A 16,722-nucleotide genomic window follows, 5' to 3' on the forward strand; every position below is an offset into this window, starting at 1 on the left:
CTGCATAGTCTCATGAAAATCATTTGCTTCAAATTCAGCGTACTGAAAAAGAGCTACTGATCAGTTACATCATTATGATCCTGCTACATCCTCTTGTGCCTCATCCTCTGTGATCCTATGAGTAATCATGTGATTCAGGAACAACGCTTGGGTGGCCTAATAGACTTGTAGGCAAGAAATATGGACCTCAACATTCCCCACACCACCCACAGCCCATACAAAAACTTATCGCCACCATAGACACTGTTCTTGTTCACCCCTCCACCTCCACCACCACCCACCACACTCACATAAACAGAGAACAGCTCCGTGGTCTTCTGCTCTGGTCTGTTTCATGTCGTAGGCCAGACTCCCGTAGACAGACTGTGCATACACTCTTTCCATGGCTATTCATTTGTCTCCCCCTGCTGATCGATAAGCTAATTGGCGCGGCGACCAGCATCGCGCACGGTAGATGCACCAGTCTGTTTTGATGCAGTTGTTCTTGATTTGGCTTAACTAGGGGAATATAACATAAGACTAAAGAATAGGAAGTATAGGTTAGTATTTAGCCTAGGATATATTGTTCAATAAAATTATATTAAGAATGGGGGTTTTAACTGTAAACTTACATTTATGAATATGGCATTTACAGTAGCCTAATGAAAATATTGAAATGCATTTGTTTCTTTTTGCTTCTGTCATAATCATTGAAACTAAAAACAACAATTTCCACAATCGGACAAAATCGTAACATCACAGCCAATAATGAATCTTAAATGTCTTTCAAAAATGTAGCCTATTAACATGAGCAATTCGCCTACAAATTAAATGCAATACTGTTAGTATTTAGATGGAAACAGCACAAAGGGAAATGGACACACCAACCCCTCATGCGTCCCTGGTAAACAAAAGACCGCCAAAACGTTGTATTTTTTTCCATCTCACTTGTTCTAAGTTAACTAGAAAGTAGCAAACTGGAGAAAGAAATTGCCCCATCTTATTTACGGGTAAGTAGGTAAGTAGGCTAATTGCAACTCAAAACAATCAAACCAAACAACCTATGCAATGGTCAGGTCCCAAGAAGAAAGAGGCAATATAGGCCTATATATATAATAAATATATATATATAAATATATATAAAATTGCTTTACATGCCACCCTGAAAAAACGTGACAATAGCACTATTTCCATAGCACGGTTTCCATACAAAGCTATTTATTTTTAATATATTTCATTCTAGCAAAATTAAAATGAGGTTACAGTTTAATAAAAACATTTTAACTTGTCAATGGGCAAATAATGGAGATTTTCTCAAACATAAAACTTTCCAAAGATAACATAAATAAAAGATCAAATTTGTCTGATCTGAAAAGTCAGGTTGCGGAAGTAAATGTCCCATTATTTTTTCCCTTTGGGAATTTGATTATCAGCCGTTATGTTTTAACGGTGTAAGGTAGACTGTGAGCTACCAGCTTGAGAAACGACGCCATCAGGCAAACTGATTCCAACTTTGTTGTTAAGAAATCATTATTTATTCTTGAGTTCCTAACTTCCTTGTGAAATTCATACAAGTGTTAGCAAGTTCCCAGCAATGGGGGACCGGGAGATGTTGCTCGTACCACAGAATCATTTCCAAAGCGTCGCATAGTTGGTAGCCAGCAAAGTATTGTAAGTTGGTTAGCAACCTGTAGGCTATCAGTGATGACATTGTGAGACATGATTCCTTTTTTTTTAAAGATGAGTAGAACAGTGTGCACAGAGATGAAAATCATTACAAAACAGTAATCATTATTACATTATTAGAGTTTTTAGTATCACTGTGGAAAATGAGGGAAAGGGAATCGATGATGTTACTCGCAGTGCTGCATGGCAGTAGTTCATTCCCGCTCAAAAAACATTATGTACATAGTCTTGTACCCTGGCCTAACACAAATGAGCCAGGAATTGTTCTAATGAGCCAACTGTGACTGACTGTGACACAAAACAGTCGGGGGTCTTGCTCGAAGCCGGAAGTGAACCCGGGATTGTTCTCTTTTCCCACTCTCTCGGTTTCCCGTGCCCTCTCTAGCAGGGAAGTAGAAAAAGTCCATTCACGCCATTTTGAGAGAACGGCCAGCTACTGAGCTGCTGCTTGCGGGCAGTGCGATCGAGCCTTCTGAAGCTATGCCGATTACCTAGTCGTTTTTAAAATTGCTATAGCGTTATATTTTGTTCGTAACTACTGTTGCTATCACATTTTACATATAGTTTATACTTCCAGCCATGTCCACCGAAGGAGCAGCCGACCAGGTAGATACTGCAAACGCATAGCCAGCTTGCTAACTGAAGAGCAAGCTAATCAACGCTAGCATAATTTCGCGTCTGGGCACTGCAGTGCAGTCCGCTAGGCCCGTCTCTGCTAACGTTAGCCAGCAAGCATTGTTGCGGTCTATGCAAATTGTTGCTGTTGGTTAGATAGTCAATATTCGTTAGAACTACACAATAACGTAAATAACTTGTGATTGAGACATTTATTGTGAAGCTGTAACTTAAGGCTGTCGAACGCCATGTTGACTGTTTGGCTAATGTTAGCCTTTTATCGTTATGCTAACGTTCTGAACTAACTTAATGTTAACGTTACCTGTTAAAACGAACGTTAACGTTTAATCGACGCCACGGAACGTTACTAAAGTTAACGTTAGTTTACAGGGTGCTTCATTTTGTTGCATTGTTTGTAATACGTATAATTAGTCATAATCAATGCAACAAATAAGGCTAACGTAACGAATATGGTGACTTTTGCCAAGTCATTATCTTTTACGCATTGATGGCTATTGTTTAAATCTTTCAAGTTTTCTCAGATATGTTAATGGCGCAAACGTTCCCTTCCGTATCGATATCTCCCGTGTGGTCGGTCGTTGTGTTAAATATGGGTCAGGTTGCTACCTCGTGGTGCCTGTTGTGCTCTAATTAAAGTCTGCATGAGAGTGGAAAAACATCTTCGTTGAGTGTAACATGAGCTATCAAGTAGTCGCAAATTGGTTCTTCTTCCACATGATCTGACTCTGCAGGTACACCCAGCAGCAGTGTAACATGTTTGCCCTGTGTGTTTGTTTTTCCTGCAGGCAGCAGCAGAGTATATCCCAGAGAAGGTGAAGAAGGCAGAGAAGAAGTTGGAAGAAAACCCATATGACCTTGACGCATGGAGCATACTGATTCGAGAAGCACAGGTTTAGTGACACAGGGTTGCATTCCTGGGGTTAATGAAACTGGGAATAACCAGGGTGGGGGGAAGGGATGGGAGGAAGGGGGCTATGGATTGTTAAAGTTCAAAGTGACTTAGCATTACATCCTTTTCCCACATGACTGCTTCTCCACATGTTAACTAGTATAAATGTAAATGCATTCTCCTTCTTTAGAACCAACCTATAGATAAAGCAAGGAAGACATATGAGCGACTTGTCACGCAGTTCCCAAGTTCTGGCAGATTCTGGAAACTATTCATTGAAGCAGAGGTTAATACTCCTTTCTTTTCTTTGTGTGCATGGCTGGGTATTTTCTAACATGATCAACAATGTGACTTTCACACAAACAAAATGTTTCTAACTTACTGACATTTAAAGACACAATCCTTAATTTGAACCACTGAGCCTGGTCACTGTGGTTACAGATATCTGCTCTAGCCTTAGATGACCGGATTCATTTTTATCACAAGTTTGAAATGCAATTGTTGATGCCAGGAATGCTATTTATACCTGATTATATTTTGATAGTGGAAAACATTTATATACAAAAGGTTATGGGAAAACTACACAATGGAAGACCTGGATTCATCATAGTTGTAGGATTCTGATGATGCAGGACATCTGAACTTGTCCGGCTTGAGTTGGGCTCATTAAGGATTGCGCCTTTAAACACCAGCAAAAGGGGAAATTAGCTCTAACCATTTCTTTTTCAGAAAAGTCTGCTTATGTTCACAGGATTTAAAAAAAAATATTTTCTGCGCCGTTTTTTTAATGGGGTAAAGTGCATTTGTTGCATGTTTGATCTGCAACAGTATTAAAACTATTTTAATAGTATTGGAGTGCATTAGCCTTTTATTCACTTGTCGTGTCAATTTATTGCCTCCTGTGTCATTTATTTCGGGTAATTTTTGTTATAAACAAATACACTCTGATTGTGTGGCCCACTCTCTTTCCTTGAGCCAGTTCTCCCCACCCCTCTTAAAAAAAAAAAAAGAACTTTTATGGCCACTGACCCATTTGCCTTGATGCCACACCCAGCCTCTCCTGTCATGCCATCAGTTATTGATGGAATGATTTCTTTTGTGCATTCTTTTTTTTTCTTCACCTGGATGCAGCGCACTTGCTTAGACAGTTCCCTGTCAGGGACGCTTGGAATCAAATACTGCAATTGGTATTAAAATGATTGCTCAAAGTCTCACATGCATTTGCTCCCTTTACCTAGCATTAAGGTAGGATTTGGCTGTAGGTTCCACAAGTTACTTTTTGATTTTCAGAATTCATTCCAGTGATTTCGACCAAACACAGCATCCATAAGATATTTCAGTAGCCTACTACTCACTTTGCCATTCATAGTTTAGAGCAACATTTGTTAGGGAAGCAACAAATGACAAATACTAGGGGGTTGTGTGTTTTTGTTTTTATTTGTTTATGCATTGGGGGAACTGACCTTTTTATTTTGGTAAGTATGCCCTTTTATTAGAATCAGATTTAGGTTAGTCAACCGTTTTGTCCTTCTATCTGCTGACCCATTACATTTCTGTTAACTGTGGAAGCCCTCATCACCTTACAAAACACAATTCAACCCAATTACGTGGAATTGTTCCAGATTACTTTGTGATTTAAGTCACACAGTGCAAAGGAGTTAAACTGAAGCTCATCTCATATCTGTAGGTAAATTTGTGAAAGTTTGGTTTCCTCTAGATTTTACATAAGCCTCATAGAGTAAGATGCATAGCCTATATGTAGACAAGTCATACTAGTTCTGTATTTGTATCAAGTGATTCAAGGCCCAAGTCTAGCCAGTCCAGCTCGACCAGGGATATTTTACATTTTGCATACACTGAAATGGCGGTGGGAGTATTGAGTCTGCTATGTTCCCTTGAGTACAGTTTAGTGTTCGCTCAGAATGGGTAGCATGAATAATTGAGAAACTGTTTTTTAATTATTTTTTTTTAATTCTGATGCTGTGTACACTATCAATTTGTAGGGTGAATGACATCAAGCTTCATCATAGCCTTGATGGTATACTTGACTACTACTAAAACCCTTTTAAATAAGTTGAGTTGTCATAAGAAATGTTTCTGAACAAAGCTTATAATTTGAAAGGAATAGTTGAGAATTAAGGCAATTTTCCTCCACAAATTATGAGGAGGTCAAGACTTATTTTTCAAACGGGGACAGGACAGAGACAGGATTTCACAAATTTGTTTCCGCCTTCTACCTTCCCTTTTCTGGCTACCCTACCTTAAGATGGTTGTGTAGCCTAATTGTTAAGGTCACATTTGGTACTCTTGCCTAGTTGCCTTGTCTTCTTTGATTCTAGTAAATTGATGTAATCTTTTCATTGTATGCAAAAAGTGTAGTGATAGGGGTTTGAATGGAGCTAGCTCAAAGGATCACATAGGGGTTTTTCTGATTGTCATTTTCAGTAGAATTTGTGCTAATTATGTGGTTAGATTGGCTCTTGCTGGGCACACTTGGTAGTTCAGATATTGTGAGAATGTAAAATTGGAAATTGGTACAATTGGATTTTTTTTTTAACAATCTCTTGCTTGACATATCTGAAAATATTCCAATATTTAGGCCTAAGCAATGCTCATTATGTAGTCTAACCATTTTAGGGTAGCATAGCGAAGCGTGTTTTGGGTCAGTCATTCAGATTTCCATCAGATGCTGGAAAGGCGCAGTTTTTACTGATTCTGCAGAATTGACCAATTCAGGCTCCATTTCATACAGTTCCACACCATCTTTGTGACTCACCAACTGCATACAGGAGCACTTAAATTCTTGCATTGAGCCACACTCAGTTTTGAGTGTACATCAGAAGAAGAGTGATTTGATAAAATCCTGTGCAATAAAATAAGTAATCATAGAAATTGTGCATTGTGAATTATTGTGTCTCTGCGGCATTACTTGATTACCATAATAGTAGATTGCAGTATGTGTGGTCTTACTGATTGTTGGCCCTGTTAAACCACATTAGCCCCTATTCCATCAGGCCTATCTTACTTCATGGAGATACTTTCCTAAAAGGATTGTCCCACTGCTGTAGTCTTTGTTGCGTGACTGTGGTATTTTGAATGAATGTGCCAGTTTAATGTGACATTGCTGTGCCTGGAATGTGCAAGTCATGTGGGTCAGTCATTTTTCAGGGATGTTTCCCCCAAGGCACTCTAAACAGAAGGTGTTTAAAAGGATTGTATCATTTATCAGGATCTAGCCTTTAGAGAAATTGTTCACAAGCAAAATGAGCTTCAAAGAGCGTTAGTGTATTGGTTGACCCATGTGTGTGTTTTGTTTTTTTTCCCCCACCCATGCCGTCACGGGGGATAAATTCAGGGCCTGTGGGTTCAAACAACCTTTCTAAGCATTCTGGTTAGTGCCTGCAACAGTTTTCAGGCTTTCAAACTGCAGTCCTTTGTTGATTTATTTAAGAAATTATAAAAATGAGCTAATTTGGATAATGTACAAACAATAGTTTCTTGAGGTGGCTTAAGAAGCTGTGTTACACAAGCAATGTAGTTAGGCCTGCCTGCAGCATGAATTCAAGTTGAAAAATAATGTTTGTAATTCAACTGTTTGCGACATTGCCATCTACATGGCCTGAAAATGTTGACAGTGAATCATTGTCCCAATACTACATAGGACCATCTTAATTGCTTATGAGTTATTATATAGGCTATATCTTGATTTAAAAAAAAAAAAAAAAAAAGCCACAATAACAATCCATTTGTAAATACAAATGTACGGATAACCACTTAGTGTAATGTGGGGATTTTAATTTGGTCGGGTCACTCAGCCAATCTAGCTAAAAAGGTCTTATTTGCGTCCATTCTTGCTAGAACACTGACTGAATACTTTGAACCTGGTTATGTTGGCAGCTGCTATGTTATTGCATTGCTGCTGATTTTACTGTTTCTCTGTAACTTATTTATTGAATCCTGGCTGCAAGCAATGGCCATAGTACAGCAGAGCACAACCTGCTGGACTGTCTCTGTGGAAGATTTCCCTGCCATGCAAACAGATGATGCTGGGTGTTTCTCCTCATAGGGCCCATTAGTGTAATATAGTGGGATGGGTTATGTCCAGCTGCATGGGGCCTGGGTTGCTAATAACAGAGAGGCCTCCCTGTATCATTCTTTGCTCATCAGTAGGCAACAACCTTTCCTGTCTGCACTGGAGGGTGCTGTGATGCTGTTCTTCTACTCATCAGCAGTGAGACAAATGAGATTTGTTGCAGAAACAATGCGTTGTACTTACCGAGGGAGCGCACTGAACTGAGGCTGTAAAAGGAAGAGATTTTGTTTGAATGTCAACTTTTGTTCTTATTCTCATCTTTTGAGTGCTTATTCAGTATTCTACTTTCCAGGATTGAATATTTGCATTCTGCATTCCAAGCTTTCTGTCAGGATTTTTTTCTGTAACCCATGGCCACAGGTGTTTTTTTTGGGTTATGTGGCACTCGATATACAAAGAGAATAAACCCCTTAAAAACGTAACTTGTCATTCTTGTGTGAATTTCACTTTGTTGATCCTCAAGGGGCTGTGTGTGTGTGTGAGTGGTCAAGTTTGCATGAAAGCATGTTTGTTATAAGCCATTGAAAGTAGAGAAGACTGTTGAATTAACATTGCATTTACACTCTTATTCACAGATCAAGGCTAAAAATTATGACAAGGTAGAAAAGGTAAGTGTCAATCACACTCATGAAAACTGACTAGTAGGAATTATTGGTTTAACACCCAGGAAGTTACAGCATCTGTCACACACACACACACACACACACACTGTCTAATGGGTCTGACTATGTTTTTCACAACTATATCACCAATTGCAAGTTTCATACACATATATACTTAAATTTGCAACTTTGGTTAGTGTCTTGCCTGTCTGTGTTTTGATGTTGCTTAATGACTAGTATTTCATTCTTGATGGTTCAGGGACAAAAGATTTCTTATTTTAGCCTTAATCCATGTTTGTGAGAACTGCTCTAGAAATGTAGTATTTGATAATGATTTGTTTTTCTGACCTCTGGCAGAGTATCCATCCATGTTTTTTTATTCCAGCAATTAATAAAATCATCAGTGTATTGCAAGGCCTTCTTAGAATTAGTGTAAGCTTGGCAGTTTCACCAAGGCTGCAACGACCACTGAAAGTCCTGAAAGTTTGTACATTTATCAAAAATAAGTCAGTGTTTTTTTTTGTTTGTTTTTTTAATGGATGGAGAGCATTTGAAGTGTGAATTTAATGCAGAGTACTGGCTGTCACCCAAAGCCATTAATTGGCACACACTCCATTATCTGGTTTACATTATTGGCATGGTTGGTTGATGATTAACATGTCTTCATAAACAGGTTGAAACATTTTTTTTTTTACTGTTTCATCCCTTTGTTAGCAATACTCCACAAGTTAAAGTAGCATTTTTACAAGTCAGCTAGAAAAATAGCCTGTGCTAGGTTATTAGCACCCACAACCAAGAACTAGATTGGTTTTATCACATGTTGAATGTTCTGCTGTATCTCACTGGCCTTGAATAAATTATGTAAGTGAACTCTATGGCTACTTGGTTCAGTTATTGCCTTGATGTCCACATTTTTGGCCATCAAACATGTTCAAAACAGGTGTCTGAGGAAGGGTGACATACAGATTGGTGCATTCATTGTGTCTCATTTCACCATAGAAATCAATGAGCAAATGTGGAGCTCACTGAAATGTAGGCCACATCTGATGGTAGGCACAGTAGCTGGAGCATGAGTTCAGAGTTTCTATGATAGCTGGGAATGTGGGCAGTACGGCAATGTTTGACTTCACCACAGTGCCCTGGCTTAGAATTTGCTCAGGGCAATGAACTCATTCAATTGATTACACAAACGCAACGAGGACAGTGTATGTAAAAAAACAAAATGTCCAAGGGGTCCAGGATTAATCGCCACAGTATTTTTGCAGTTGACAACATTCACAGAGACTGTTAAGTTTGATTTTGTATTGATGAAAGGGGTTTTGGGTCTTCCGTGCAAATAATCCTGCCCGGGGCAAGGTTCCTTTATATTTCTTTAACTGAAATGCTGCACTGAGAATCAAACTAATGAAACACTGAAGCCCAATGGTTTTCTGAATTGCAGTTTATTGAAGATACCATCACATACATACACACTCATTTACCCTTTCCACCTGATGAATCCTACTTTTGTCACTATGTGCAAATGCTCTAAATTGTCTCTCCTTCCACCACATATGTTTTCAGTACAGAGTTATTTTATCTTTCCCCATCCCTGCCCCTTCAGTTGTTTCAGAGATGCCTAATGAAAGTCTTGCACATCGACCTGTGGAAATGCTACCTCTCATATGTCCGAGAGACCAAAGGGAAGCTGCCCAGCTACAAGTAAGAGTATTAGCTACTCTGGACACTGGATGAAGTATGTTTACGTTCTGCCTTTTGCTTTGACTTATTTCATACCCGTGTTTCCTTGTCCTCAGAGAGAAGATGGCCCAGGCGTATGACTTTGCCCTGGATAAAATTGGCATGGAAATCATGTCTTACCAGGTAAACGGATCTGATTACTATTAAATAGTATTTGCACAATTCTGGTCATTGCTGTCACCTAACAGATATTCTGTCCTCTCACAGATTTGGGTGGACTACATCAACTTCCTCAAAGGAGTGTAAGTGGTTTTAAAGTACAACTGTAATCTGCCAGGAACTGAGTGAACCAACTCTTAATTGTTGAGTGCTTTTTTAATAATGTGTTTCATTAGTGAGGCTGTGGGCTCGTATGCAGAGAACCAACGAATCACCGCAGTGCGGAGGGTGTACCAGAGGGGCTGTGTGAACCCCATGATCAACATCGAGCAGCTCTGGAGAGATTATAGCAAATATGAAGAGGTGAGAGACCCAGGCCCCTGACCCTTTGCCATTCTACCCCACATCCACATGTGTTTGGACTGAGTATTAAACCTTTAAATGTGAAAGGGTCAGAGTGCAGCGGATTGTCCGGCTGACCTCTCTGTTTCTCGAGCAGGGCATCAATGTGCACTTGGCCAAGAAGATGATTGAGGACCGCAGCAGAGACTACATGAATGCCAGGAGAGTGGCAAAGGTGAGACATCGCACATAGTGTCATAAAAATGTATGAACCTATTTTACATCCTTATAGATCTGGCTGTCTTTGTAAACTGATCCAGACTGCTCTCTGGTATGTGTAATACAGGAGTATGAGACCGTGATGAAGGGGCTGGACAGGAATGCGCCCTCGGTGCCCCCCCAGAACTCTCCTCAGGAAGCCCAGCAAGTGGAAATGTGGAAGAAATACATCCAGTGGGAAAAAAGCAACCCGCTGCGCACAGAAGACCAGACCCTCATCACAAAGAGAGGTGACTTATTTGTGGTCAGGATGTGCTCATGGTTGAGATGGCATTGATTCAGTATTTTTATGAAGACCAGAAAGTGCAGGCAGCATGGGGACACTCATATATTTTTTGTCCTTCTTGTCCAACATTCATTGAGCATTGCCATAATCAGGGTCTTTATGGCTATGTCCTGTGTTGCAGTGATGTTTGCCTATGAGCAGTGCCTGCTGGTGCTGGGCCACCATCCTGACGTATGGTATGAGGCAGCGCAGTACCTGGAACAGTCAAGCAAACTGCTGGCAGAGAAAGGGGTAAGAGATGAAACTATCAGATTAGGGTCTTATGTAAAGCTGTCAAACCCATGGAGTTTGTTTTCTTAGGACTTAAGAAATAAGATGAGGTGAGATGAAGCTTTAATGATCTCAATGGGGAAATTCCAGTTTGTGTGCTCAAAACAGTCCTGTAAGAGTTTGTTTTTTGCCTTCAGGACATGAACAATGCCAAGCTGTTTAGTGATGAGGCAGCCAACATCTACGAACGTGCCATCGGGACTCTACTGAAGAAGAACATGCTGCTATACTTCTCCTTCGCTGACTATGAAGAGGTCAGTGTTCAGCTACATAGAGCAGCAACTGGTATTCAAGATGGCAAGAGGCGCAGGATCTCGTCTGCATGTTTCTAGTTTATTAACTTTCTGCTGTCCTCATAGAGTCGTATGAAACACGAGAAGGTCCACAGCATCTACAATCGGCTGCTGGCCATTGAGGACATTGACCCCACGCTGGTCTACATCCAGTACATGAAGTTTGCAAGGAGGGCAGAGGGCATCAAGTCAGGTCGAACGATCTTCAAGAAGGCCAGAGAAGACCTGCGCACACGTCACCACGTCTACGTGACCGCAGCACTGATGGAGTACTACTGCAGCAAGGTGAAGACGCACATAAACACTCACTCCCTTCTTTAGCTGGAGTAGGGTGTTTGATGGACTCTTAATCAAAATCAGCAAGAACTGTATACCTCAAATTTCTTTTTATTTTTTTATTTTTTATATCTCTTTTGATCTTTCCTCACAGGATAAATCTGTGGCCTTCAAGATATTTGAACTTGGTTTGAAGAAATATGGTGACATTCCAGAGTACATACTTGCATACATTGATTACCTCTCACACCTTAATGGTAAGTTATGTCTGACAAAATACAGAATTGATACATAGAATGTGGGACATATTGTTCTTTAATGATAGCATTGGATATTAGGCATGCAGTGGGGTCCTGTCAGTACTTAGGAGATGAAAACACATGCATATTCTCAGAAATTATGTTTTAGTTTGACTCGCCTTATTGTTAACCTGCATTGTTAAGCTTGTAGCTATGGCCTCTAAAGGAGGATTGTCTCTCGAATAATAATGGAAGATGGTGTATGACCATGCTTTTTTTTTCTCTCTCCCTCTCCTGTATCCTCATTCCAGAGGATAACAACACCAGGGTTCTGTTTGAGCGTGTCCTCACCTCAGGAAGCTTGTCACCAGAAAAATCTGGGTAATGTCAAGTATTTAATTAGTGAACATGTGTGTATGTGTGTGATGTAGAAACCCATGGCTCTGATGATGTTTGTTTGACTTTCTTCTTCAGAGAGATCTGGGCTCGGTTCCTGGCCTTTGAGAGCAACATAGGAGACCTGGCTAGTATTCTGAAAGTAGAGCGCAGGCGTTTCACAGCCTTCAAGGACGAGTACGAGGGCAAAGAGACGGCCTTGCTCGTAGACCGGTACAAGTTCATGGACCTGTACCCCTGCTCTACCAGCGAGCTCAAAGCCCTTGGATACAAGGTGTGTACCTAGCCCAGTTTAGATGGCACATCATGGGATCTCTTGCTCCAAAAGCAGCTTAGTGGATCAGGCTTTTCTGTGGGCCTGGACTGACTTTTAACTTCTGTCCACTCTGTGTTTGTAGGATGTGTCTCGTGCCAAACTGGCGGCACTGCTCCCAGAGACTGTGGTGACCCCCTCTGTGCCCACACTGAAGGACGAAGCTGATCGCAAACCGGAGTACCCCAAACCTGACACCAACCAGATGATCCCCTTCCAGCCTCGTCACCTTGCCCGTACGTAGCCCCTTTACTGCCCCAAGATCTTCTGGACGTTACATCAGTTACCCCAGACCACTGACTCCTGGGTCTCAAAGGGATTGCACAAGTGCATTGAGACTTCACATGTATTGTGCTTATGTTTCATTGATGTTTGCTGATATATTGTTGATGTATCTCTGCACCGACGTCACCAAGGTCTCTACGTACTTGGTGAATAAAACGATTCTGCTTTGATGTTGCCTCTCGGGTTCCTCCCCACAGCTCCAGGTCTGCACCCTGTCCCGGGCGGAGTCTTCCCAGTCCCCCCAGCTGCTGTTGTCCTCATGAAGCTGCTTCCTCCGCCTACGTGCTTCACTGTGAGTAACAGCAGCAGCTTAATACCCTCAAGCTCCCATAATTGATGATAAATGAGAAAAATGTAAGCAGCAGACTTTTCCTTCTCGGATTCAAGCACTGAGTCTGTGGTTGTCTTCTTGCTACAGGGTCCCTTTGTTCAAGTGGATGAGATCATGGAAAGTTTCAGGAGATGCACACTTCCTGAGAGTAAGTGGCTTTAGTCAACATTTCAGTCAGTCCATTTCTGTTTTTGTGGGTTATGCTATGATTATCTGCCCTACTGTATTTGACACATGCTGATGACCTCTCTGTGCTCTCGATAGCTGTGGATGCTGCTGTGGAGCTGATCACAGGTAGACAGCCCGATGCAGCCGGGGAGGGCAACGGATCCATGGAGAACCACGCTGTTGCCAAGTCGCTCAAGAGGCCTAACGCAGACTCTGATGAGGAGGATGACAAAGGAGCTGTAGCTCCACCCATACATGACATCTACCGCGCACGCCAGCAGAAGAGGATTCGATAAACTCACTAAAACACACAGTGAACCCTACAGGGACGTAATCCTCACTGGTGATCCTATAGGGTAATCTTACATGTCTACATTTCTGTGAGTGCGTCTGACAGATTCTACTTCTGTTGATCCCTGTACAGCAAGCACGCATACGTATAAACACACACACAGACGCACACTTGTGTGTTTTTTGTGGCTTTGTTTTTTTAACAGTTTTTATTTTTAAAAACTGAACAATATACTGTACAAAGTTTTTAATTCAACCATTGATTTTGACACAGCTGAGTTCTGGCCTTGTGACGTTCCAGTGATGGCAAAGTGGAATCGATCTTCTTTTTTTTCTTTTTTTTTTTTTCTAGGTAAATGGAGAAAACACATTTCCTTACAATAAACGGGGGAAAGAATCCAACCAGACCTGCTTTTTCATTTGACTTAACGTTACTGATGCTTAATAAATCCCATTCTTCTCCAGATTAGATTGCACATTTTGTTATATGAGTTTTACTTTAGCACATCCGTGTCAGGCGTTATGGTTACCACTAGGGGGCAGCATAGGGCAGTACAGGACAGGCAGAGCCACTGTAGTTGAAGCCCAGGATTCAAATACAGTTAATTCGCCAGGCATCTGAATTAGCAGTTGACCTTAAAGGAACAGTCATCCTCTATTTATCTAATCATATTCTCACCATGGCAGACAGCAGAACATCAGACCATGCATCCAAGCAGGTCTGCATTAGCAGGAAAGGAGAGCTTTAAAAACCTTTGACAGCCTTTAATTGGGTAAAGGAGTGTTGAAGTGCCTGTCTGAAGTGTTGTCTGGATGGATTTTGGATTTGATTATGGTACCTAGCTATATGCTGTAAGTATATTTTTATCTACGTGAGGACCAGGAATGATTAAGTCGTGAATCACAAAAGAAATTCCCGGTCCCCACATTGCTCAAATTCAGATCATATGTACTGACCCTCTTAAGGTAGATCTATATCGCTGTGACCAATTCACAAGATAGCTTGAGGGCTAATATGTATTGTTTGGAGTCTGTAAAGAGACCCATCAAAGCAGAAGAACTCAATGATGAGTATCCAGTGTTATTTCCTGCATACACAGCCGCTCATTAACTTCCCCAGTGAACACTTAGATGTTATGTACCAGTGGCATACACAAGAGGGAGACAGTCACTAGGCGTACTTTTTTGCTTAGAGTGTTTAAGTGCTTCAAGAGAGTAAACATTCCCAAAGGGCTGTGCAATCCTCTGAAGTAAACGCAAAGAGGGAGAGTGGGTCAGTGATACACCTGAAGGGCACTTTTGTCCTCTAAGTCTGATTAGATGTCACGCCTGAGGAAGACTGTTGCTTTCTCAAAATAGGGGGTGCCCTAAGGCAGCATCTTCATGTTACAGGAGCAGCCTTCAGAGATAGTAAACACAGCCACTCACTTGCAGGCTGAATGTCTAGTACTGGGAGTGGTAAACCTTTTAGAATTATGTAACCGGCAGAAAGTGACTGATCTTGTTCTGCACTTGAATTATTTAATCGCTCATGAAACAAAGTGGCCAAAGAGGCATCATTTGGGGATTGACCACAATGTCATTGTTATTAAAATCTATTATTTAGCTGTTGGAAGGCTGTATGCATTTTGGCTATGTAAATATTGACTGTTGTACGGTATAACATTCAGATGGAAAATACTGGAAAAATTAAAGCAAATTAAAATTACTTTAGAATGTATCATTAGCTGTCATATACTGACAGTAATAGAGTTCTGACACTCTATTTGAGATTGAAAATGTGTCCAGTCCTATAATGTGTTTTTTCTATGGCAGGGCTATACTTCTGTTTGTTTAGACATCAACAAGCAAAATGTGTAACTCGCATGCTTGCCAGCTGTTCATATTCACATTGGATTGGTTACATCATTATTTATCTACCCACTACAGTCTTTGTTCTCTGTATGAGCCAGACCCTGTTGGCTTATTCACACTGAGCTCTGAGCCTATTCCCATGTAACATTGTGACGCAGAAGACCATAGTACTGCCACATAAAAAGGATTTAATCCCAAAATGACATGTCCACCATTTGGAAAGATGTGCCAGCTGCTCTCACAAAATGACTGATAGCAAAAAAATTGTACTTTTTAGAAGGTTAGTTAACTTCTTGGTGGACAAAATGTATTATTAATTGTGGATTGTTTATATTTAACAGATATTGAATGATAAACTCCACATAATGATTTTTTCCCCCTAAAATGGTGTTGGAGGGGAGCTCCCCATAAGACCCCAGTATTCTTACTCTTTAAGCAAATTAACTAACAGCTCATTGGCCCATTCTCACTGTCCAGTTATGACTGTTGTGAAGTTGATTTTAGGGATTACAGCTAGGAAAATACAGAGTCAATCTGTATTATCTGATGTGAGCTACTAAAGTAAAATTGGATGATCGGTACTGGAGAGGACAGCTCATGTTGCTATTTGAAATGAAGATCTACTGTTTGAATGTTGAACCCTCTAATAATCTCATATTTAGCCATCTCATATCTTGAGACAAGGGCATACTTGGTTAGCCTGCAAATTCTAAAATAGACAAGGGATCACAGGATATGAACGAACACTATTCGTCTTTGATAAAGAGCAAATCTAACATGTTATTCCAAAGATTACATTCATTTACTTAAGGAAAATCATATGTGATTAACACTATTTCACAGATTTGGTGATTGAATGGACTGGTCAGATGACAAAGTCTGATGACTATTACAACATCTACAATTAGAAATATGGGACAGCTTTAGATTCAACTAACATACAACTCTCAAATGAAACAAGGACTTGAGATTGTAACCCTATATTTAACAGCAAAAGCCATGTGTAAGGCTTGTGGATGGGTTAAGTAAAAATGGACAGAACGTACTGCAGGGTTTCTCATTTTCTTATTTATAAGACATTTGGACGTGCTGTTGTCACAAAACAGCTGGTTATCGTCAGGCAGTACAACAAGGAAATCCTACAATATGACTGAATGCTGTCTTATGTTCTGCGAATAAATTACGTGACACTCCAGATGTCAAATGCTAATGTGATTCCTCTCTTCATTAGAATATAGACATTGTGTCCTTGCCATGAAAGAGAGCAATGTTCATAATGTGTCAATGTTAGACAATTCCTGTCGAATTCTAGCAAGTTCTGCCAAACTATGAAAAAGATGCTTGTGGTTCAGGGTTAGGCTGAGATTTTTCCTGT

At 40.6% G+C, this 16,722-nt stretch overlaps 1 protein-coding gene across 1 annotated transcript; it reads left to right on the forward strand.

Moving 5' to 3' along the window:
• Nucleotides 1-2,089: 2,089 nt before the first annotated feature.
• Nucleotides 2,090-14,439, forward strand: cstf3 (cleavage stimulation factor, 3' pre-RNA, subunit 3). The gene is made up of 20 exons (XM_071907071.2): nucleotides 2,090-2,271; nucleotides 3,087-3,191; nucleotides 3,381-3,476; nucleotides 7,859-7,891; nucleotides 9,489-9,586; nucleotides 9,682-9,748; nucleotides 9,833-9,867; nucleotides 9,961-10,087; nucleotides 10,224-10,301; nucleotides 10,413-10,575; nucleotides 10,753-10,862; nucleotides 11,039-11,155; nucleotides 11,261-11,479; nucleotides 11,625-11,727; nucleotides 12,021-12,090; nucleotides 12,184-12,379; nucleotides 12,504-12,654; nucleotides 12,901-12,995; nucleotides 13,122-13,182; nucleotides 13,299-14,439. Exons 1-20 carry the CDS (start codon nucleotides 2,245-2,247, stop codon nucleotides 13,496-13,498), a joined length of 2,151 nt encoding a protein of 716 aa, XP_071763172.1. The 5' UTR covers nucleotides 2,090-2,244; the 3' UTR covers nucleotides 13,499-14,439.
• Nucleotides 14,440-16,722: the final 2,283 nt, after the last annotated feature.

The sequence above is a fragment of the Centroberyx gerrardi genome, chromosome 1 (genome assembly GCF_048128805.1).
Source record: "Centroberyx gerrardi isolate f3 chromosome 1, fCenGer3.hap1.cur.20231027, whole genome shotgun sequence".
Classification (NCBI taxonomy): domain Eukaryota; kingdom Metazoa; phylum Chordata; class Actinopteri; order Beryciformes; family Berycidae; genus Centroberyx; species Centroberyx gerrardi.